The sequence below is a fragment of the Huiozyma naganishii genome, chromosome 3, assembly GCF_000348985.1.
Source record: "Huiozyma naganishii CBS 8797 chromosome 3, complete genome".
In the NCBI taxonomy this organism is placed as follows: Eukaryota; Fungi; Ascomycota; class Saccharomycetes; order Saccharomycetales; family Saccharomycetaceae; genus Huiozyma; species Huiozyma naganishii.
Window position 1 is genome coordinate 25,347 of NC_035924.1, and position 22,328 is coordinate 47,674.

The window sequence follows — 22,328 nt, forward strand, 5'->3', positions numbered from 1 at the left end:
CTTTCTTTTACGATGATGTGTTATTGAATTTTTGAATCCATTTTCTTATATATATATAAGAAATGGTTTTGTTTCATGATAACGCTCCCTACACTTTTCTTTATATTATATTTTCTTCTTTGAAAAAACCTCAAGTAGGCGAGTGAAGAAAGTATATTCACAGAGCAACAGAAATACCCACCAACACAAACTACAACATCAATGAATAGAATAGAGATACAAGACCTGTTGAATAATCAAGACTGTTCCAGTCTTGATAAAGACTTCAAAAACATCAACAGCCAACTACTCGAAATATGCTCGAACTTTCCGAAAGAGCTCCTTTCTAATCATGGGGAGTTGCAAATGCAACTCCAAGGTATTCTGTTGTTTTTGACGAAGCTAGTGGGTAAGAATGACTTGTCAGTAACTTTGAAAAATGAAGCAAGAATGACCTATCAATTTAGTAAAATCATAGCTTCGTTGTTGAAGAGCTTTGAAGATTTCTTTTTTGAGAGAAAAGAATATAACGATCCGGCTACTAGTGAGAATGAGTTTGTATTTAGTGTTGTCACGCAAGACATGATGAATAAACGGAAAGAAAGTATGAGACCTTGTCGAGGACACCGCTTTTCTAGCAATAGCACTGAAACTCTAGAAGATTGGTATAAGAAGCATCATGAAAAACCGTACTTAGATAAGAGAAGTTTACACGAGCTAGAGTTTAAAACCAAGCTTTCTAAGATGCAAATAAGAAACTGGGTTTCGAATCGAAGACGGAAAGAGAAGAGCATCCATGTCTCGCCTGTTATCCAAGATTTGCTACAAGAATGAAAGAAGACCAAATAGTGCACTTTGGTATATAGCACTTTATAAACTACTTAGGGTTAGTACTTAAGGTAACCAACAAAAACATTTTCAAAATTCAACATACCCATATTCTTACTTGCAACGGACTGATCCCACATTTTCTTGCAATTAATTGTCTTTCTTCTTTTGTTAACCATTGTTTCTTAGTAAACACTTTCTCCAAGAATAAACGAGTACGCCTAGAAATGACCGGCCTATTCTTTTGTTCAATGATTGTAGAATATGTTTCGTACAAGTCTTTTAAAAGTCCCTTTTTCTCTGGTACATTAAGCCCCGATACAAGGATTTCCTGAAATTGAATGCGTTGTGTTAGTAGTAGAAAAGGGGCAATACTCCCTGAGAGTAAAATACGAACTGACAACATACTTTAATAGCTTCGTTACATTTGGAGTAAACAACATGCACTCTCAAATTTTGCTTCTTGCGTGCTCCCATTTTAGAATATACAAACTTCTAGTAAACAAAACAGTAAACAATACAACGGTACACAAATGTCAAATCTCCCCCTCTATACTCGCTGGGCTTTTGTAGAGATACCTTTCCAGCTCTCTACACTGTTGATCAACAACATTATATAGGTAGTTATCTATATATATGTATAACTGAAAGGAACTCAAAAACCATCCAACACTTTGGTTGGAATAGACATATAAGCAAAACAATCGAACGGCTATAAGCTAGACACTTTTAGCTGCCAAGGGCCTGTTTTGAAGCTCATTCCCCCGCATTTCTGTATTCTTTTTTTCCGACATGACACATTTTCACTTGAAAAATCTGAGGAAAATCGACCCAAAAAAGGTACAGGAGATCTGGGTGTTTTTGACATCTCAGTGGTTTGTAACTCGAACTCACCAAAGGGTGTTGTCGGTTCCACCCCATCACCCACTGGTCTTTAAATGTTATGGGCATTTCCGGTAGTCTATCATATTCCATCCTTACACGTTACTTATCGTACCTATAATTGTTTTATATGAGTTTTTTTCAACACCTGTGATGGGATCCAGTACTCAGGAGGTGATGGAATTGACTTGCTATTTAGTGTGACCAAGGTGTCTTCGAGATCTTTCAAAGTGTTAGAGGACCCTCCGCAAGCAATGACAAGGATTACATCGTTGGGAGTTAGGCTATGGCCCAATGCTTTTTCCAATATGTCTACATTGTAAGCCAAATGAAGCGCAGCCCCACAGGCGGGTTCTGCCACCATGTTGAAGTCCCTCGTGTATTTTAAGCACGTTTCTATGACCTTGGAATCGTCTACCACAACAGAGCGAGTATTGTACTTTTTAGCAAGCTCGAATGTTTGTTTGGAGATGCTGGCAGTACCTAATGACGTTGCGATACTAGTGATTTTTTCAAATTCGATCTGTTTATTCAAATTCAGCGAAGTGTTAAGAACATGGCAACCCCTAGTTTCAACGCCTACAATGGGGATCTTTTCCGCAAGGCCATGTTTCTCTAACCCTTGCATTATACCGTTGTAAAGACCTCCGCCTCCAACACTACACACAATACCTTTCACATTTTCAGTTTGGATTTTCTGTGAGTTCAAAGTTTCCATAATTTCATCTACCAAAGTGGCGTGGCCTTCCCAAATATCTGGATTATCGAAGGGGTGAACGTAAATGGGTTCCGTAGTCTTCAAATCAATTTGGCTCATAACTGTTTTTTTGAGATGTTGGTCGGCCTCCTTCCAATGGGCACCATTGACTATCACTTTAGCGCCCGTGTTGCGAATCTTTTCCACCATTCGAGTCTTGGTAGCAGTTGGAACAACCACGGTGCATGGAAGGGACAATCTCTGACACGCTGTCGCTGCGGCAAACCCAGCATTCCCACCGGAACTCGCAAAAACGTGGGCGCGTCTTTCACCGATTTTTTGAATCCTCATCGCATTCTTCAAAATCAAATTCCCAATACCTCTGCTTTTGAACGACCCACTTGGTTGCAAACATTCATACTTCAAAAAAAGTTGAGGTAGATTTTTGCCCGGGAAAAACTGGCGGAGCAATGGGGTCTTGTTATAAACTAGTGACATGTCTGTGTGTTGTATAAATTAATTTATCTGTCACAGCTCTTCAAAGATTTACTATAGAACCTAAAATAAAAGTGTCAAGAACTTTTGAGACAGATTGAAGCACTTGTTTGTACAATCAATTCTGCAACCATTCCCAACTGAATATATTTGCCGTTTATATACGGCGATGGGCATCTCATTCCCTTTTATTCCCCTACCCCAAACGTCAACACCGCCATAGTGAGCCCGATCGATAACCGCTGTACTTAAGGGCGGAATTATAACTCCTCCACGCCCGCGCCAGAAGGACAGGGTCTTTCAGCCTGTAGGGCACGGCGTTCGGAGATATAACTCCACTGGGGACGGCTAAGCTGAGCTGAGCTCAGGCAACGAAAAAAAACACTTATCAGTTTCCAGAAAAGTGAAAAATGAAAACAATGAAATTGTGTCTTTAATACAGAGCTGTTTAGATCTCATCGAGAAAGAGGTACAGGGCTGGCTAGTTAACCTCGGTCAGAACGTAAGCTGCGGTGGACATGGATTGCTTGGAAGATGTCACGGATCGACTTCTGATACGGTCACAGGATGCTATCTTACAATTGGAACTGTGGGTGCAGCAGCAGGAAAAGCTGCTATTGACGGATCATGCGTCAGTGGATAGGAAAAAGTTCGAAGCCATTGCACAGCAACGGAACTTGCATCTATCTCAATTAAACTCGCTGTGTCTAAGGTCAAGATACATTAAGGAAAAACTGGCAAGCGAAAGAAACATCTGTTCCATACGCAAGGGCAGGCGGTCCTATATCGAAAATCTGGTGTACGAATTCCAAGACATTGCCATGAGTCTAAACGAACTTTCAGAAACCAATAGGAAGAATGGCTCTCCAGTATCTCAAGCTACCACAAACAGTAGCGACTCCTTTGAACCCAAGCCTCTAAGAATCCTTGAAAGACAAAGAACTTGTAACGCCAAATCACCCACTAAACGCAATAGCAATCATATCAAGATCCCTCGGGAGACGGAGAAGAGTGACTTTACGGAGAACGTTGCTGATTGTTTGCATAGTTCTTTACCGAGTTCCCCCCTGCGAGGCTCAAATGGTAGTCAACAAACGATACGCTTGACTAAATCCTACCATGAAAGCTTGAACGGCCAAAAACCGACCAGCCACTCGCCCTTAATGAATCCTTTCAATGCCAAAAATAGACTTTCGTTGTACCTGTTTGATAATATAGATGAGAAAGAGCTCACACCCTGTGATGACGACAATTCAGATCAAGAGACTGTTATGTACAACAGCCCTGTAGTTTCCAAAGGTGCAGCTTTCGAACCATTAAGAAGATATAATTCTCATGAGAGCATACTATCTGTGGCCAAAAAGGCACCGATACATTCATCTGCCCAAAAGTTGCAGTTTTATCCCTCAGCTACCAATGGTACAACGTCTGCACAAAGTGTGTTCGTCTCCAGTAAACCTGTTTACACGAAACCGCTCTCTGTACAGTCTCGGTCAAAAGATTTATTATCGTCTATCGCGCACGCCGAAGCATCTAAGGATACTAAGACAACCTCTGTGTTTAACGGCTGGAACTTATTTGGTAAAAGTTCTACTGCCGCTATTACCTCAGAGGTTGGAACCTGCGCCATTTCCCAGAAGAAGCATTCCGCTATAAAAACAAATAGACGATATATAACTGGAGATACACTGGTCATATCTACTTCAAACCGACCCCGCTTATCAAGAAGCTCGGTCAGACAACCTCATGGGTACAACAGACATACCTCCCCGATTACTCCAATCGTTGACCACCAAGTACGACAAAACGAATTGAGCGAAGCCTTGGAGACAGAGCTATTGTTATAAATATATTGTACGTATACCTACATAGTTGTATTATTTTTTCAATCACAGGAACATCTTCTTTAATTAGGCATTTTGTGTACCAAGCCCTCTTGATTGAATAGAGACGAGTTCAGTCCTCCAAAAATTCGTCGATAGAACTGTTAAACATAGCATTTTCCGCTGCAATCTGTTGAGAGACTAACTTAGTCAGACCATGGCCTTCAGCAAGCAAGACACTCGTGCCTCTGACATTACATGTACTGTAAAAATGGCTGGGGGCTAGCATTCTAGTCTTGTATTCCGGAATAAATCCAGCTTCCCCTAAAAGTGCTTGCAATCTGCCCATTGCCGTCTTGTCACAACTCGTGTGTACAATAGGTTTTTCAACTTCGGGCTCTGGCTCAGGCTGGAAATGTTTATAATGGTCCACTTCATTCTTGTTGCCCGTTTTCATTGGATCGTCGGTAGTGTCTTCTAGTATATCAACGCCAAACAATGCTGCAGCTGCTTTCTTTTTCTTCTCGCTCAGTATCCTCCATTTGTCGCTCTGTAGAGCTGCACCAGCGGCTACTTGTTCGGCTATTTTCTTGGAGAATCCCCGTCCTTCACCCATTAAGGAATCGGGTTCACCCTTGATGCTGCAACAAGAGTAGAAGTCGTTTACGCCCAGCTGGACAGTCACATACTCTGGAAACATATTAAGCCGTCCCACGGCACCGTATACTTGTGCTTTGGCAGTTTTATCAAATTGGTGTTGTAATGGTAGCTTGCTCGCTCCAGTGAGACTAGCATTGGACTGTGGATGTTCAGCTGCATGTTCATATTGACGGCTAACTACCGGACTCTGATGGTCATTTGTTTCGGCACTTTTTTGAGCCACTACTTCCTCTTTGACGTGAGCTGCATCTGTCGCCTTTCTTTCAATCATAGCAGGCAACGGTGGAATCGCAATATGTTGGTGTGGGTTGCTGTTGTTAACGGGCTCATCCATTGGAGGAGTCGATAACTTACGGTCAGGAATGAAAGAGTTAAGGTGGGTTCGATTATGATATGTGGTAGCATCCGAAAATTCCCTTTTTTCAACTGGTTTAGTGCTTACCTCCGGTTGTTTAACTTTGTTAAACAGAGTCGCAGGGTTATTCGAAGCAAAGTCTAGTCCCTTTGAAATCAAATTTTCGGCTGGTTCTTCTGATTCCATAGCAACAGAGAAATTGGGTTCCATCAAATCATCAACAGGTTCCTTTTGTTCAGCATGAAGTTCGGATACGGAGCCATTCTCTGTATTTTCGGTGGAAACGGTTGCAATTGGAGCATCTGGTACAGGTTTGGTGGAGTTTTCATTATTGTCTGGACTGCTGATATTTTTTTCTTGTAGAATCTTCAAAGTTATTTCCGATACCATGGACTCGAGTCTTTCACTCAATTTGCTTAAAATATGCTCTGTCAATTTCTCGTCATCTATTGGAGAGAAAATTTTGGCTCTCTCGTTCTCAGCGTTTTCGTTTTCTTTCACCGCTTCGGACTCGGCTATGACAGCCTTTTCCTCGCTATTTTCAGAATTGTTCGAGGCTAATGGCTTTTGGTAGATTGGAACAGAATCTGAATACACCGTGTACTTGGTTAACAGTTCTACGTTACCCAGTACAATAGAAGCTGCCTTCCGTTCAGCTTCAACGGCAGTCACGCCACGGGCAGTTCCCAACACTGTACTGCCGATCACAACCTTACAGGAATGGGAAGCACCGATGTGCGTTGTGATAAATTTCAGAGGTTTTTCCGATTTATTTCCCTCCATAAATTGAACCAGTTGTTCCTTCAAGTTCTTAGCATACAAGCCTCTCAAGTTTTGGGCTTTGAGAATTCCAACTCTAGTTTCGCATAAGGATGACAGCCAAGAAACGACATCGTTTAATTCATGATGAGATCTGTCCAATATTAGTGCCCCAATATAAGCCTTGAAGCAGGAACGACGGTAATTCAGGACTTCTTCTTCAGATGCATTGGGATGCATCTTTGTGACGAGGTCAGGTAAGGATTTAAGCAACCTGTTGTTGGCACTCCATAGATCTAAGGTTTCATTGGTTAAAAGATCAGACTTCAGCTTTTCGAGAGCCTTTGCACTGGCATGAGGAAACTTTTTATACAAAATAGAAGCAATTAGACTTTTCAGCCAGCTGTCCCCAACAAACTGTAGTAATTCATTGTTCTTGGCAGTGTTCGACTTCTGTAATTTTTTGTGAGCTAAGACCAGGAATTCTAAAATAGGGTTTGTGATAATTGGCTCTTTGATTAATGCCGTGCTACTCCAAATGTTCTCGTCGAACTTGTAGTAATCACAAATCTTGACAATATCAACAGACGACCTTGCGTTTGCTAAATATGTGGAGATCATACAAGCAGGTGTAAAGGCGATAAACTTTTCAATCTCTGAGCCCGTAGTAAGAGAAGTCAACTCATCTTCGGTCAAAGCATTCTCATAAATGATTTCCATACTATTTCTCAGCTCCGTGCAAGCATTCTGGATTTTGGTAAATTTCTTGAGAGCAATATTCTCCTTCGGTGTCATGCAACTCCCCATGGTTGTCTTGGATGAGTATCCGGCTTGATTTCACTTTCTGGTTTGCTATAGTGTGAGCTCATTGTTGTTGAAGACTGTTTAAAATACTCTTTCAAATATATATTTTTCTCACTTTGATCAATTCTTCTCAGAGGGAAAGGAGCTGTACGATGGCACTCCATTTGAAAGGAGAAAGAGTGAAATTTAGAAAGAGCATTCAAAAAATAATGGCTCACCGGCAGCAGTTTGTAGAGGTCTACTATATAGAAAGGTTATAAAATGGTCTGTTACCCATGTAACAAAAAAATGCCAGGATTTGAAACGCACGTGTAGTTTCGCGGCTTGTAAGCTAAGTTGAATACATTATTACATATAACCAGAGTGGGGTTGGCTTGAGGGACTAACTGTCAAAGTTGCTATTACTTTTGAACGAATGGGAAGTCTGTGCAGATATTTTTCGCTCACCGCCAGTAGAATGCAGTTTTTTAAGAGATTTAGGCGCTGTTAGTTTCCGTACTTTATTCATGTAGGTAACTGACGTTTTGGAACCACCGACAGCCTTGTACGATTTGAACGTTTTGACGGTCTTTTTACCATTTCTGAACTTATCATCGACATTCAACTTCGAGTTGAATGATTTTATGATGGAAGGCGGTCTGAAAGTTGCTGTAGCAACGGCAGTGCCTGAATTGTCGTTTGCGTCCACGTTAATAATTTCATTTTTGGAACCTACAGATTTGAAGGACTTAACCGAACTCTGCTTTTTTAGCGTGTACAAGTCACTGACATCGTCATCGTGTTGGAGACGAGCAAGATCCTGGTTTTGCTCAAACTCTGTCAAATTTCTGTTGCTATTTAAAAAGGACAAGCTTCTTTGAACAAATTCCTCAGATAAAACAGTTTTCTTGCCTTTTTCTTGAGTGGGTTTTTCTTCTTTATTCGAAACAGATTCTCTCGTCTGAGTGTCGATCGTTGTCGTCTCATCCGTATCTTGTGTCTCGTTATCTGACATTACGCCAAAGGGATTTTTAACTTCTACTATATCCTCCACGAGGCTATCGAAAAACGCTTTGGTTTTGACGTTTTTCACCAGTTTCTTATCATCACCAAGATCCAATAAACGCTGCTTCATCAGTTCGTTTCTTTTCTGGCGATATTGACGTAAGTCGTCATCCTCCTCATCGCTGAGTTCTAATTCTAATGTATCACGTCCCCTCTTCCTGAAATTACCATTTTTTATATCAAAAAGAATCTTGTTAACCATCTTAACGTCCATTTCTTTGTTTTCGCTAACCAGTAGCTTTCGTATTTCCTCTGGATCCATATCAGCCCTCGAATAATCATCAATCATTTTTTCGACCTCTGAATCATATTCGTCTGAAACTTCGCCATCAATCCCACCAATACCATGCCATTCATCTTCAGATTCCTCAGCTTCCTCTTCAAAGAAATTACTTACGCCCTTCTCTTTGAGTTCAGCCCGTTTCAACATCAGTTTTTTTTCTTTCATTATAGTTTTTAATCTCTCTTTATCAACGGCGCGCGCATGTTCCTTTTCGTCAAGCATACACTTAGTATCTAGTTTCTCCGTGTTGTTCAGTTCGGCGCGAATTTCCAAATTATTCCCATAGTCACCCAGATCAATTGCATTGATGTTGTTGACGGGATGGATCGGTTTTGACTCTGAAGGCGCGTTTACTCGTTTATCGTTCGAATTAACCGTTTCCTCTTCCGAGTCAGATTCTGGTTGAATTTGCATGTTCTTCCTTTTCTTTCCTTTCAAAACCTGAAAAGCGGCGAACTCTTCTTCATCTTCAGAATCAACACCATTAGAAGAATTATTGTCATCGTTAATGTTAGGTTCATCCTCATTGAGGCTATCGTGATCCGAGTCATCAAAGCTCTCTAATTCATTTGCACTGTAATTGTTATCCATATCAGATTGCTCCTCCTCTTTTTGTTCTCTCTCCCTTTCACGTTCCCTGAGTCTCTTGTTTCTCAAGATCTCCTGTTCCAGCAAATCTTCCACAATTTCTTTTTCCCTTTCTAGATCTTTGTGGTTGATGCCTTTGGTTCCAATTATTTCAGCCTGGTGAGACAGAATCTGTTGCCTGTTCTTCTTCTTCAAGTCTGAAAATAAGCTGTCTAACGTTGTTTTGTTCGTGTTTGCCGCCTTTACTATTGCTTTCTTTTTGAGAGCTTTAGCCTTAATATTAAGAACGGCTGCTTTGGAGGCTTGACTAACCTTGGATTCTTTGTCGTATTCTTCTTCACTGGAATAGGTATCGTCTGAACCGAGGTCTAAACATTCATCGTCATTGACTTTATTCCGGAGAATAGTTTCATAAGAGCTTAGACCGGTAACCCTTTTGGTTTTCGGAGCTTCCGTGGGCTTGCGTGCTTTATTGGAATCACTATTTTGAGAGCTGCCTGTCTCAGGAGTGGTGTCATTAATTTGGTCGCTGTCGGATTCCATATCTGACGCGCTATCACTTTCTTCAAAATCTGCCATAAAGGATTCTTTGGTAAATCTAACTTCAACGCGTGAAGGCACACCCCGGCTCTTTCTGTGCTCAACACCCCGGTTTAGCATGTTTCTTGTTTCTTCGTCGATCTGGGTTTGAATCTCGTGTATCTTGAGTGTATTACCTCCTGATTTTACATCATCCGCTACTGTAGGTTGAAACTCCTGGGTTTCCAAACGATCCCTCATTGTGGCAATGTTATCCTCTATAATGTGTTGCGAGTCATTTTTATGTTTGGGATTGCTTGTTGTACCTGCCGTCGCGTATCTATGAAGTGGAATATTCAATCCAAGTAAAGATGTTCCAGTGGAGAGTAACGCATCGGGAGCTGGCAACGTGGGAATATGCTTTCCATTTGACTCATGTGAATAGTTGATTAGTTGTGTCGGCTGTGTGTCAGGATCAATAATTTGAGTAGGCTGTGCGTTGGTATCAATAATCTGTGTTGGTTGTGTCTCAGCATCAATGATTTGAGCGGGCTGAGCATCAATGAGTTGTGTTGGTTGTGTATCTGTATCAATGATCTGAGTTGGTTGTGAATCCGTATCAACAATCTGAGTTGGTTGTGTATCTGTATCGACGAGCTGTGTCGGTTGTGTATCGCTATGAATGACTTGGGTAGCTTGAGTCCGAGCATTCACGGTCTGCGTTTTGAGTAGCTCACCTCCAATGGCCCCTTCAGAAGTAGGACTGTAATTAATTTGGCGAGTTCTAGATGTACTAGTGGGTAAGTGGGTAGTACTTTGCAATTTGATGTCCCTCAACTGTCTAGAAACATCCTTTGACTCCAGTTGCTCTTCCAACTTATTTCCGACATTTGTATGGCTCAAATCACTTTCCTGCACCTTATCAAAATTGTTTGTGTGCTGGTCACTCTCATCTAATGCGTTTCTTTTGGTCAATTTAGCCTTCCTCGTACTTCTTCTTACAGGTGCGTTGGCATAAATCACCTGGGTATAGTCGACATGAGTGTCAACTAACCCATTCTTTTCTTTGAGCTTCTGTTCCAGTAACTTTTGCTCTTCCTTACGTTTCTTCCTCTCCTTTTTCCTCTCTAATGACTCCAAATCTTCACCACCATCATATAAGGTCGACAGCAGTTGCGACTGTGACACCGGGATTTGATCTTCTGAGCTTGATTTGGTAACGTCAATGCTGCTGTTTGGATGGTCTTCGTTGTTTAATCTGTTCTTTATTTTGTCTACAGTGGCATTTCCGAATAGAAACCCGTTTCCTGCCAAGCTCGTTGGAACGCAGTCATCGTCTCCAGCGGCCTCATCTGTGCTATTCTGTTGAACTTTTTTATAGGTGGTTCTCCTTTTGACTTTAACAGAGTTAAACCGTTCTAGCAGATCATCCATTGTCGACGTCCCTTTGGAGTTGTTCTCTGTAACGAGCTTACTAACTGATAGGTTGTCAATTGTGTAATATTATTGCAGTTTGTTTCTCTGTCAAACTTGTATGTACTTGTTTTTTTTTACGCGATTTAAAAAGTCATCGGATCGCGACGCGTCAGTTGGTTCCAAAGTGCCAGTGACAGTGCTCTGAAGGAGAGGAAGATAACTGTTGGATGCGATTATTTCTCAGTTGATGGGAGCCCGTGGGTCATACGTGAATTATAAAGGTTAAATAGTTGCGTTGCTTACGCTATGGATTCTCTCATGCCTTTTTATGCTTCTTCGAGCTTTTCGTTTCAGACATATTGCCAGCTTCCTCTACCTCGCCTTCCTCGGTATCTTTACTTCTCTTCTTCTTTTTCTCTTTCTTGTCCGTGGTTCCGTACGCTTTCTCCTTTGGAGCAGTGTAATCCTTTCTTCTCTCCTCATCCTTTACTCTCTGCTTCTCGGCTTGTATTTCCTTCCTCTCCTCCAACTTCTTGAATTGCTTCTCCTTCTTGTTCAAGAAATACTCACCACTCTCAATCTCCAAATCAACCTTTCTAGGCAATTGTGCAGGAGGGAAAGGTGTGTAAACCTTCTTTTCTTTCTTTATCTTCTTTGGCTTCTTACGTGCGACGTTTCTCTTCTTGAACATTGGCAAAAATCGAGACCAGTCTTCGTTGGCCAATTCTGGTTTCTTGGCAAGCTCCCTTTTGATCATCAACTCTTTGATGTGGTAGATAGGATGGACATTGTGCATGCAGTCTTCAACGACACGACGAAGCTCCTTCAAACCTTTGTACGGACCCATTGCACTGACTGTGTTCCCCTGCACTAAGATGTAGCATTTGGTCAGCAGTTCCAGAGCCTTCAACGTGTTACCATCGGGCCCGACAAGACGCTGCCTTCTCTTAACAAATCTCTCTTTATTCGTGACAATGTTACCGATCTTGATAACATCACATGCAGTGTCCTCCTGCAAAATCTTAACCGCCTGAGGGAATGGTACTGAACGTGCCAACAACTTGATCAAGTCTCTAGCCTTCAAAATAATCGCAGGATCGTACGTCTTTCTGGTCGTTTTGACGGTCATGGACCCCTCCACTAAGTCAAGAGTGCATGCAATATGATGGGAATCTAGTGCCTTTGTGACATCCTTCCATACAGACTTCAGGTACGTCTCTCTGTACTTTGGGAACAACGTCATGAAGCTGGATTCTTCCGCAAACGGTTGTCCGGACGCGTTATCCTCTGGCTTGAACTCCTCGATGTGCCATTTGTCAATATCATCGGTGTCCCAAGGTTTGTCCTTGTTGTGTGTGGAAACCATACTGTGCTCACACTGGTCTCTATTGGGGCTTTCAAGAGCTTTTCAAACTCAATTGTCACTGTGTTCCATCGAGAGATGAGAAGAGATGGAAAATTTTCTTTAATTTTTCAATTTTTTTTTAGTTCATTTTTGCGATGAGCTTTTTCTTGGTAGCGAGTCTTCACTTTTGTCCCATGGTAGCGATGAGTTGTCGATGAGACTGCTCGTTACGATACCTGTACCAGTTTTTTAGGCAACATCGTAGCGACATGGCGGGTTCTAAAACTGTGCTTGGTAGAAAGAGCAAAAGAAATGACACAAAACGTGTACAGAAACACAAGAAACGGGGGAGTCCCAAGACCATCCCGCTCTCCGAGCGAAAGAGGAATAAACTGCAAGTCGAGAAACTGAACAGGCCAACTAATGGCATGATAGAGGGGAATGCTGTTGATATACGTAACGAGATAGATAAGCACAATCAAGAGGTAGAGGGCCAAAACCGTACCGTTCACCGATCGTTGGATGTCGAGAAGTTAGCACAAGATAAATCTAAGGACCGAATAATTCAAGAACAGGTTGCCAAAAAGCAAAAAGAAACTGATCAAAGCATGCTAGCCCAGATTGAAATGATCTCCGGTTTCTCCTTGTGACACAGAAATGAACAAAAGGCACGAGAGCTTACATTCTTTGGTGAACTCGTCGTCCTGTACAATAATGCATTTTCACTGTGGGGTGGGGGAAAGGTAAAATACCGTCGTTATTTAGTTGGTTTCCTCTGAATTTTTCCAGAGCAGCATGGTACTGATAGATGAACACGTTTGTGTATGTATGTATACATAATATTTTTTTATACTCATACCTTCACAGTTCTTATCCCTGAAGTAGAGCGGAAAATGGCATCGCCCTCAGAGTACCCTCTCCCGACACCAAACCCAATCCCGAGCCACACGGGGAAGGCACGGCGCCTAAACAGAAGCACCGATGTGACAACACCAACACCAAACCCCATCCCTACCTTCACCAACATGTTAGAAAGAACCACGTCCCATTTGTCATTTAAAAGGGATCTATCTATTTTTGTGGCTAATTGGCCGTTGTTGTTTTGCGTTGCACCGTCAGTCGCCGTTGTCTCAGACATGGACAAGGAGTATCTGTAAAAGTAATAAAGGCTTGCTTAGGATCCGCCACCTCTCATAGCAAACGTTAACGCAACTGTACACTTGTACTTACGGTCCTTACGGTTTTGAACAAATTTTGATTTCGGAGCCCGAATTGGTGCGTTCTCCGCTGTGATTGGCTGAGAGAGTGCTCGGCGGGTTCCCAACGAGCAATCACAGTCAGCGACGCCCTAGTTTACCCTCACGCCTAAACGCAAGGGAGTGAGTCCTCTTAACCACGGTGGTCCATACAGTAACCGTTACCATCTACAGGGACGAGATCAGCAGTCTCGTCCCACACCGTATATACAGTGTAGCTGTCGTATCTGTCACTGCGTCTGTTTTTCGGGAAAGTGGGAAAAGTTGAAAAATAAAATGACGAATTCGGGATTTTGATGTAGACAGGCTGTCATGTAGCTGTTTCCTCGCAGGGACCTTCAAGATTTGATGGTCAATTCCGGCAGTTTGTGCAAAGTAACACGCTTTCTGGTAAAGGTATCCCGAAGTAAACTTACTTTGCTGCCCTTTGTAGTGTTGCCCACGGCTCTTTTTGCGACTTCACATTTCTACCAGTCTTCCAGGTCGTATTCTTCAACCAGTAGTGGTCTGTCCAGAATGTCCCCACAGTTAGTGCCACCAGCAGGGGCCCTGCCACGGTGGGAATTTCCCTCTGCCAAAATTGGTGAGGAGGCAACCCGTATTATCGAATCAACAAACAAGTTTTACGATGAACTTGTTGAAATTTCCAATCCATCAATTGACAACCTGGTCAAACCGTATATGAACCATGAGAACAGCATTGGTCTCATGGTCAATCAATTATGCTTTTTGCAGCATGTATCTAGTGATAAGGAAATAAGAGAGGCTTCTAATAAGGCTACTGAACTGTTGCAAAATTTTGAAATTGAAACTTCTTTGAGACACGATCTGTTTCTGCAATTTGACAAGATCTGGAAAGAATTGAAACCAAGAAAGGAGGAGTTTTCGCACGATGAGGAACAATTTGAAATTTACAAGTTTGTGGAAAAATGCCATAAGGACTTCGTCCGTGCCGGTTTAAATCTGTCCGAGGAGGATAGAAACAAGGTTAAGGATATCAAGATAAAAATTGCCAGCAATTCATTAGAGTTTTCCAAAAATTTGGGGGAGCAGAAAGAGTTTTTGCTCTTCTCGAAAGAGCAATTGGACGGTGTCTCCGATACTGTTATGGAACAGTTTGAGCAAGTCAAAGATGAGACCACAAACGAGACAAATTACAAAGTTACGTTCAAGTACCCTGATATTTTCCCCGTTTTGAAAATGGCCAAGAATGCAGAGACCAGAAAGACTGCCTTCTGCGGCGACCAAAATAAAGTTCCCCAAAATGAAGAATTGTTCGTTGCCACTTTAAAGTTGAGAGATGAACTGGCCACTTTATTGGGCTATGACACCTACGCCAACTACAACTTGGAAATCAAGATGGCCAAGAAGCAGAGCACTGTCTTCAAATTCTTGAACGATTTGAAGGATAAGTTGAAACCGTTGGGTGAAAAGGAAATTGGAATCTTGAAGTCTATCAAAGAGGCAGAATGTAAGGAATTGGGCGTACCATTTGATGGACGTTACTATATTTGGGATCATCGTTACTACGATACCAAGTACCTAAAGGATAACTTCAATGTTGACCATGAGGCAATTGCTGAATATTATCCGATCGATTCGACCATCGAGGGGATGTTGAAAATCTATGAAACCGTCTTCAAATTAAAGTTTGTAGAAGAAAAGGACACCGCGAAGAAAAACGTTTGGAACGAAGACGTCAAGCAAATCGCCGTTTGGAAGATGGACAATGTGAAAACTCCGGTCTTTGTTGGGTGGATATACTTCGACTTGCATCCAAGGGATGGAAAATACGGACATGCGGCCAACTTCGGCATTGCGTCCTCTTACATTAGGGAGGATGGCAGCAGATCATACCCTGTAACCGCCTTGGTTTGCAACTTTTCAAAATCGTCGGCAACAAAACCTTCGCTGCTGAAACATAACGAGATTACCACTTTCTTCCATGAGTTAGGTCATGGTATTCATGACCTTGTTGGGAAGAACAGGGCCGCCAGATTTAATGGGCCTGGAGCTACGCCATGGGATTTCGTGGAGGCTCCATCCCAGATGCTCGAGTTTTACACTTGGGATAAAAATGCGTTGCAGTCCTTGTCGAAACATTATAAGACCGGTGAGCAGATTCCAGAAAAGCTGTTAGATTCGCTGATTGCCACAAAGCATGTCAATGGTGCTCTGTTTGCACTAAGACAACTACACTTCGGATTGTTTGATATGACCGTCCACACAAGCAAAGATGTCGCAAGCCTAGATTTGTTGAAGCTGTGGGGAGACCTGAGACAGGAAATCAGTTTAGTTGAGAATGGTGGTCAGTACACGAAGGGGTACGACTCGTTTGGACATATCATGTCCGATTCCTACTCTGCTGGTTATTACGGGTACATGTGGGCTGAGGTGTTTGCAACCGATATGTACCGTACCAAGTTTGCCCCAAATCCTTTAGATTCGAGTGTAGGTATGAAATACAGGGATATTGTGCTAGCTAACGGAGGACTGTATGAGATTGACGACAATCTGAAGGAATTCTTGGGTAGAGAGCCTTCCAAGGATGCTTTCCTAAAAGAGCTGGGCTTGCAAGCCTAGTGCAGCAAGAATATGCATCCTCCCTCTCTGGTTATCCTAATGATATACAGGAGGACGATATTAAAGATGCTGTTAGTAACCCATTTATTTTTCGTATTGCATTCCTCAGTTGCATGGATATATATATGACTAAAATATATGCATATTAGCTATTTCATTCTCAATATATCGTTGTATAGACACTGACCAACATTCGCAATATAGTGACAACGTTTGACATGGGCCCCAAATATTTTTTGAACTTTTTGAATCTCGGTGGGATATTGAAGCAGTCACCAGAGACTATGAAGAGGTATATTAGTAGCTGAGCTAGATCCAGGAATGTATCTATTATCATGAAATGGCATTTCCTAAGGTTAGTGGACAATTTGTTCAAAACCACGTTATTGACTAGGGAGTCGTCCAATTTCTTCTGCCTCAATATCTGTTCAATCTCGAACACCAGTTTGAACCTCGTCTGTACCAGCCTGACAAGTCTCTTTAGGTTTTTCCGTATGGATAGAATTAGTGTGAGAAACCATACTTTGGAGCCAACGTTCCCTTTGTTGAGTTTCCTATAGAGGAAGTTTTCTTTGCTGATGATTCCCAAACTCTTCAACAGGTAGATGTTGTCAAATATACTACAAATGGATTCCAACTTCCCCAACAGGACATCTTCCCATGACAAGCTAGCGGCGGTCTTCATTCACCCGATGTTTGCACTTCAAGAAAGCAGAAAATAAAAGCCAATTGAGTCGTCTCCAAGAGCATTGACTCCAAATACACAATTCCCTGCTCGCCTTTCTCTTTTTTGCTACGTAGCGATAGGTTGAGAACCAGAAAGCAAAACAGCCGTCAGCAACGTTGCTGTTGCAGTTGATGGATTCCGGTTTGACGGTCTTCTTTTTTTTTCCGGCTGTTCCTGTTTCCCGGGTTCCCTCAAAAAGACGCAGAAAAATATAGAGAAGGTTTTAGAGTGGTTTTCACGATATAAAATATATATTTTGAACCTTTGCTGATCACTCACTCTCCTTTAATCCCACACCGATAGCATTACAGAACGACCTGTGTCGTGTGGTTGCTGCCAGTACCAATATCGAAATGTGCGGGATGAACTGAGAGTGCCTTTCGGGACTGTTTCCTGCAAGAAGTACGCTTTACCTTTATAGATACCTTTATGAAGCACTTCCCAAATGTGGGTGGGCCAAGTCTCAACTAAAAATGGTGAAACGGGATCCGTATATTTCTACAAATCAAAGTGAGCTCATCGAGCAAGCAAGTGAAACGAGTGACCAAGATACACAAGATGATTGCAGTTCCATACAGACATGCAATGCACCTCATCTTTCCATCTGAGTTTTCATTCTTTTAGCAACAAATGGCACTTACCCCTCTTCAAACAACCACCACCCAAGACCACTACACAATCTTCACCCCCCCCCTCCTGGAAACATACTGTCTCGTCTCACCCTCTCTCTTTGCTTACCAATAGTCCGTTCATTTCACTACACCACCAGCAACCCGCCAAACCGGGATCCCACTGTGGGGCACCCAACGGAAGTTCAGCCATACACTGAAGGGAAAAAGAAGAGAAAACCCTAATTTAGGGCTTGGATTGGGAAGGTAAAGCCCTAATGTAGGGCTTTCCCTCTTTATACTTTTGTGAGAGCCCCAACGCTGTGTGGGGTGTGGGTGTTGGTGCCGTCCGTTTTCTATTATGTATGTGTCGCCGGTGGCGAGAGGCCTCGCAGTTTGTGGTGGTGTGTAAATGGGCCATTTTTGTCGTCTGAGACTCAAGCGACTGGCACCACTGTAACCGCCTGTGTCTATATACCTATATACCGCTCTCCTATGGTCGGGTTCTATTGAGAGATGGCCTGCTAATCCCATGGGAAAGCACGCCCTGGGGAGGGGGACGTGTCTCCTTGGGGGGCGATTCCGGGTAATCACTCCGTAGAAAGCGACAAATTTGCATTTTCAGCCCCCAATTTTGGGGGTTACCCTCGAGTCACGTGACCGCTGACGAATGGTATTCGGCCATTGGGGGGTTCACGCGTTCGAAAAGATTTAGCTTCCACCCTCTCGCCACACTTTCTCAACAATTCCAACCACTTTTTATGACTGTAATTTTTGTGTGTGTGTGTGTTTCTCGTTGTATTGTTTCTGTGTAAGTGTGTGGTACCAACTTCTGTTGTTTAGGGTAACACTGACAACAACATTAGGGTTCGTGGTGTTGGAGTTAGGGTTTGGAGATAAACAAAAGAATCATTGCATTCATCTCTGTCTCTCTTTTTTCTCATTCACGTTAGTTCTCAAACACGTGCAGCCTGATTTCTAGTTTTAGCTTTTCTGCTTGTTGAAGACTTAGTGGGTTGATAAATAAGGGAAGTATCTGTTCTTTTTGTTTTGTTTTTGACGCCTTTGTTGAGCCGCTCATTACTTTAAAAGGACTAGTTCAGTTCCTCTTTTTTTTCGTTTATTATTATTGTATTTCACAAAATCAATTCTTCAAAGTCTATTTTATTCAAATTTCCTTCTTCCATCCTATAGAAAAAATATGACGCCATTATCTAACAAACGCACATTCTCAGAGGCGCTCAAGAATACCAGTTCACATGACTTGTTCGTTGTGCGCAATCTTAAAGAGAGCAAGCCGCCACTGAGCAGTCGTTGTCTGCCAAGAAAGACTGCCTTTGAGTTACCTAGTCCAGATACCAACTGCGATAGTGCAGAGAGTGACACTTCGATAAATATAGAAAGCGGCATACAGAGCTCGCCTTACAATGGCCAATCTCAGTTTGCCACTGCAAATGGTCTCTTCCCGAGAGATAATTCAACTGCTGCCCCCTTTTCAACGGATGAAGACGATGACGCCTTTGTGGACTCTTTCAATACAGTCCATGATTTGGAGAATTACAGATTCTCTGTGGAACGGAGGAGGACACTGTCTCGTCCAGGATCGTTTTCCATCCCATCAAGAAGAAACGTCGTCTCAAAGACTGACTTGGTAGCCAGGGAAAGATGTTTCGACTACATTGTCCAATCCATAGATGAGGTATGGGCCAGGTACTGTGATACAACCGCATGTGCTGAGGCTGAAGCCTATGGTGACTGGAATACAATGAAGAGAAGAAAGCTGTCTTCCAGCTCCAGAAGCTGTCCTGAAATGTCTACCATGACATCGCTCGCATCTCTCTCTCACAAACCTCTCAGATTATCCGAAGGTGAAGAAAGCGAGGAATCCGATCAAGACGAAGCCAATAGCGGCTACAAGTCAGAGGGGACGAATATTACTGAGTACGAAACAGATTCAAGCGAATACCGTATGGTTTCGAAGTTGCCAGACTCTGTGAAATTAGAATCTCTTAAATGCAGATTAACCAAAGCCAAAAACTACTTGGAACAATTCTATGACTCGGACGACTATGCTGACTGTATCGCGTTCTGGAAACGCTGGGATATGATCAAATATAGTGCAGTCGAGGTTATGGAGGACGATGACGATGATGAGGTCGTAGAACATGCATTGAAAGAGCTAGAAGAGGGGAGATGCTTTATAGATTAAACCACCTGGAGTGGGAAGTTATACACAGGGTCAGGGAAAAACGAAGAATAAAATCCAATGAAGACGGATAAAAATTATATGGACGCTAAGCTTTATGCAAAGCCTAATATTGCTTTTTTTTTCAGAATAAGATGGACAGGTGTCGTCCTTTTTTTCTTCATGGTATCAGTATAGGCGAATGTCTACATTTAGGAATCCAAGTAGTACCCACTCGTCTATACTGTTATTGTTGTTTCCGATTCAAACCAGGTTTCTGCCCTATATTCTTGGCACAAAGCCTATTTATTCCAATCCATCATCCACCTGTCTTCTTCTTTTATGATATTCAGAAAGCCAATTCACTAACCTAGCATACAACAATATCGATGTGAATATCTGACGTTATCTTTCTTATTTTTTGCGGCTACTCTGAAGGTTGTTTCCAGTATTTTAGCACTGGTTTGCTGTTAGGATTAGTACCAAAATTTGTAAATACATATATACTCAAAACATTATTAGCATTTTTACTCATTGTCCGGTAACAGTCTTCCTGGTGTCTTTCTCCAGTGAGCATTGCCCCACATCGTTGGTCGCCATCCCTTTGAGGCATTCTATATCGTTTTTACTTTTCCTTTTTTTTTCCGTTTTTGAAAAAATCTTCTTTTTTCCTCTTTTTTCCCGATCTGAAACAAGTTTCATTATACTTCCTATTGCGTGTTATACAACAAAGAATACTACGCGACTGGTAGGAGTGCGTTGTTTGACAGTATAACAGTTGGGTGTTTCAGTCAAATATAAGGAACAGGGATCTGTTTGTCGATATTTTCAGGGTACATAAAGCCGCCATCCTCATTCTACCTTTTGGTTCCATTCCTCAATACAATTCTAAGGATTGAGTAAACATATCTCATCAAGCTAGAATAGTGTTATCTCCAAACGAATTCCACATGTCATACGATACCAAGCGGAATGAATCCAAGCAAGAGAACAAGACCAAACATGTCAGCTTCAAACCTTTGAAGGAGTTTTACACTAACAATTACTCCGATAATTATATACACACGGGCTCATTCCCACAGGCGCATGTAACCAACGTAGAAAACACAGTGGAAGGATATCCAAAGCTGCAAAAACTATTTCAAGAGAAGGAGAAGCAAATTGCAGATTATGCGACGAAGCCATATGGCTGTAAAGTTGCAATAGATGAAATGGTCCCTACTTTAAAAAATTGGATCAAGAAGGACAAAATCACGTTTGACGTGGTCATGATTGGGTGTCTGACTGATAATCAGTTCATTTATCCTTTATTGACACAATTACCTCTGGATAAACTCATTTCCAAACCTGGGTTTTTATTTATCTGGGCAAGTGTCCAAAAGATCAATGAGTTGTCAAGACTTTTGAATAATGAGATCTGGGCTAAAAAGTTTCGGAGGAGCGAGGAATTGGTTTTTGTTCCCGTAGATAAGGACTCCCCGTTTTATCCAGGGCTTGATGGGGATGATAACTCTGTGCTGGAGAAGATGCAATGGCATTGTTGGATGTGCATTACCGGAACAGTAAGACGGTCGACAGATGGACACCTGATTCATTGTAATGTTGACACAGATCTCAGCATCGAAACAAAGGGTGCCTGTAACGGTTCTGTCCCTCCTCATCTCTATAAAATTGCAGAAAATTTCTCTACCGCAACGAGGAGATTGCATATCATTCCTGCTCGCACAGGATGGGAAACCCCAGTGCGGCTAAGACCCGGATGGGTCATCATGAGTCCAGATGTTCTAATTAATAATTTTGCACCAAGCAGCTTCAAAAGCGAACTAGCGAGGGTTGGTTGCAATATCCCGCTTAAATCAGAAATAGAATCATTGAGGCCAAAGAGTCCGGTACAGAAAACTGAGAAATTGGTCTAGCCGAAGTCGATACATATTTTTTTATATTTTGCATATCTTTCTAAGTGCTTTGGTAGCTAAACGACTGGGTGTTGGATATTTAACTAGTGATTCGGATAAGTGGAAAGCTTGTTGACCGCTAAAGTTTGGTGTTCAGTGGTTGTGAAGGCACAGTTGCGGTGGCTCTTTTATGAAGGGAAAGTCGTTTTTGGTGTCCATCCGCAAAACTCACTCCTTCATGGCACAATTGGTTTACGAGCATTGGTCATCAAAGAAAGTTTCACGTGGATGTATGTCCTATGTAATACGAAAAGGTTTATTGTGGAGAAAAAGTAATGCTATCATTTATTCACTTGTGGATACGGATGATGGATATCAGTGTTGAACCTTACTAAATCACAAGACAACATCAAGATCAACACTAAAGATATTAAGACGGGAACCATAGTTTACTCTCAGATGAGAATTGACGAGTAAACAATTTTTTCAAGTGTTGATTAAAATTTGAAATTAACATATGGTGAAAACCGTGTAATTACCTAATTGAGTAAATACACGTTTTGAGGATGTTGGAAAATTCATTCTGCACCGCCTGTC

The 22,328-nt window shown here is 42.0% G+C and overlaps 12 protein-coding genes across 12 annotated transcripts; 6 read left to right on the forward strand and 6 right to left on the reverse strand.

The window, feature by feature from the left end:
* Positions 1–201: 201 nt before the first annotated feature.
* HMLALPHA2 (homeodomain mating type protein alpha2) lies at positions 202–813 on the forward strand (the record flags this gene model as incomplete). Its single annotated transcript, XM_022606709.1, has 1 exon — positions 202–813. One exon carries the CDS (start codon positions 202–204, stop codon positions 811–813), a length of 612 nt encoding a protein of 203 aa, XP_022463377.1.
* Positions 814–1,804: 991 nt separating this feature from the next.
* On the reverse strand, positions 1,805–2,884 carry CHA1 (L-serine/L-threonine ammonia-lyase CHA1; the record flags this gene model as incomplete). Its single annotated transcript, XM_022606710.1, has 1 exon — positions 1,805–2,884. One exon carries the CDS (start codon positions 2,882–2,884, stop codon positions 1,805–1,807), a length of 1,080 nt encoding a protein of 359 aa, XP_022463378.1.
* A 515-nt stretch (positions 2,885–3,399) lies between these two features.
* VAC17 (Vac17p) lies at positions 3,400–4,728 on the forward strand (the record flags this gene model as incomplete). The annotated part of the gene is made up of 1 exon (XM_022606711.1): positions 3,400–4,728. The coding sequence occupies one exon, from the start codon at positions 3,400–3,402 to the stop codon at positions 4,726–4,728; it is 1,329 nt and encodes a 442-aa protein (XP_022463379.1).
* A 109-nt stretch (positions 4,729–4,837) lies between these two features.
* Positions 4,838–7,285, reverse strand: KNAG0C00210 (uncharacterized protein; the record flags this gene model as incomplete). Its single annotated transcript, XM_022606712.1, has 1 exon — positions 4,838–7,285. One exon carries the CDS (start codon positions 7,283–7,285, stop codon positions 4,838–4,840), a length of 2,448 nt encoding a protein of 815 aa, XP_022463380.1.
* Positions 7,286–7,664: 379 nt separating this feature from the next.
* MRC1 (chromatin-modulating protein MRC1) lies at positions 7,665–11,150 on the reverse strand (the record flags this gene model as incomplete). Its single annotated transcript, XM_022606713.1, has 1 exon — positions 7,665–11,150. The coding sequence occupies one exon, from the start codon at positions 11,148–11,150 to the stop codon at positions 7,665–7,667; it is 3,486 nt and encodes a 1,161-aa protein (XP_022463381.1).
* A 298-nt stretch (positions 11,151–11,448) lies between these two features.
* KRR1 (ribosome biosynthesis protein KRR1) lies at positions 11,449–12,498 on the reverse strand (the record flags this gene model as incomplete). The annotated part of the gene is made up of 1 exon (XM_022606714.1): positions 11,449–12,498. One exon carries the CDS (start codon positions 12,496–12,498, stop codon positions 11,449–11,451), a length of 1,050 nt encoding a protein of 349 aa, XP_022463382.1.
* Positions 12,499–12,746: 248 nt separating this feature from the next.
* On the forward strand, positions 12,747–13,127 carry ADF1 (Adf1p; the record flags this gene model as incomplete). Its single annotated transcript, XM_022606715.1, has 1 exon — positions 12,747–13,127. The coding sequence occupies one exon, from the start codon at positions 12,747–12,749 to the stop codon at positions 13,125–13,127; it is 381 nt and encodes a 126-aa protein (XP_022463383.1).
* Positions 13,128–13,330: 203 nt separating this feature from the next.
* Positions 13,331–13,615, reverse strand: MIC10 (Mic10p; the record flags this gene model as incomplete). The annotated part of the gene is made up of 1 exon (XM_022606716.1): positions 13,331–13,615. One exon carries the CDS (start codon positions 13,613–13,615, stop codon positions 13,331–13,333), a length of 285 nt encoding a protein of 94 aa, XP_022463384.1.
* A 466-nt stretch (positions 13,616–14,081) lies between these two features.
* PRD1 (metalloendopeptidase) lies at positions 14,082–16,316 on the forward strand (the record flags this gene model as incomplete). Its single annotated transcript, XM_022606717.1, has 1 exon — positions 14,082–16,316. One exon carries the CDS (start codon positions 14,082–14,084, stop codon positions 16,314–16,316), a length of 2,235 nt encoding a protein of 744 aa, XP_022463385.1.
* A 160-nt stretch (positions 16,317–16,476) lies between these two features.
* PEX34 (Pex34p) lies at positions 16,477–17,001 on the reverse strand (the record flags this gene model as incomplete). The annotated part of the gene is made up of 1 exon (XM_022606718.1): positions 16,477–17,001. One exon carries the CDS (start codon positions 16,999–17,001, stop codon positions 16,477–16,479), a length of 525 nt encoding a protein of 174 aa, XP_022463386.1.
* A 1,851-nt stretch (positions 17,002–18,852) lies between these two features.
* Positions 18,853–19,860, forward strand: KNAG0C00280 (uncharacterized protein; the record flags this gene model as incomplete). Its single annotated transcript, XM_022606720.1, has 1 exon — positions 18,853–19,860. The coding sequence occupies one exon, from the start codon at positions 18,853–18,855 to the stop codon at positions 19,858–19,860; it is 1,008 nt and encodes a 335-aa protein (XP_022463387.1).
* Positions 19,861–20,786: 926 nt separating this feature from the next.
* Positions 20,787–21,752, forward strand: KAR4 (Kar4p; the record flags this gene model as incomplete). Its single annotated transcript, XM_022606721.1, has 1 exon — positions 20,787–21,752. The coding sequence occupies one exon, from the start codon at positions 20,787–20,789 to the stop codon at positions 21,750–21,752; it is 966 nt and encodes a 321-aa protein (XP_022463388.1).
* Positions 21,753–22,328: the final 576 nt, after the last annotated feature.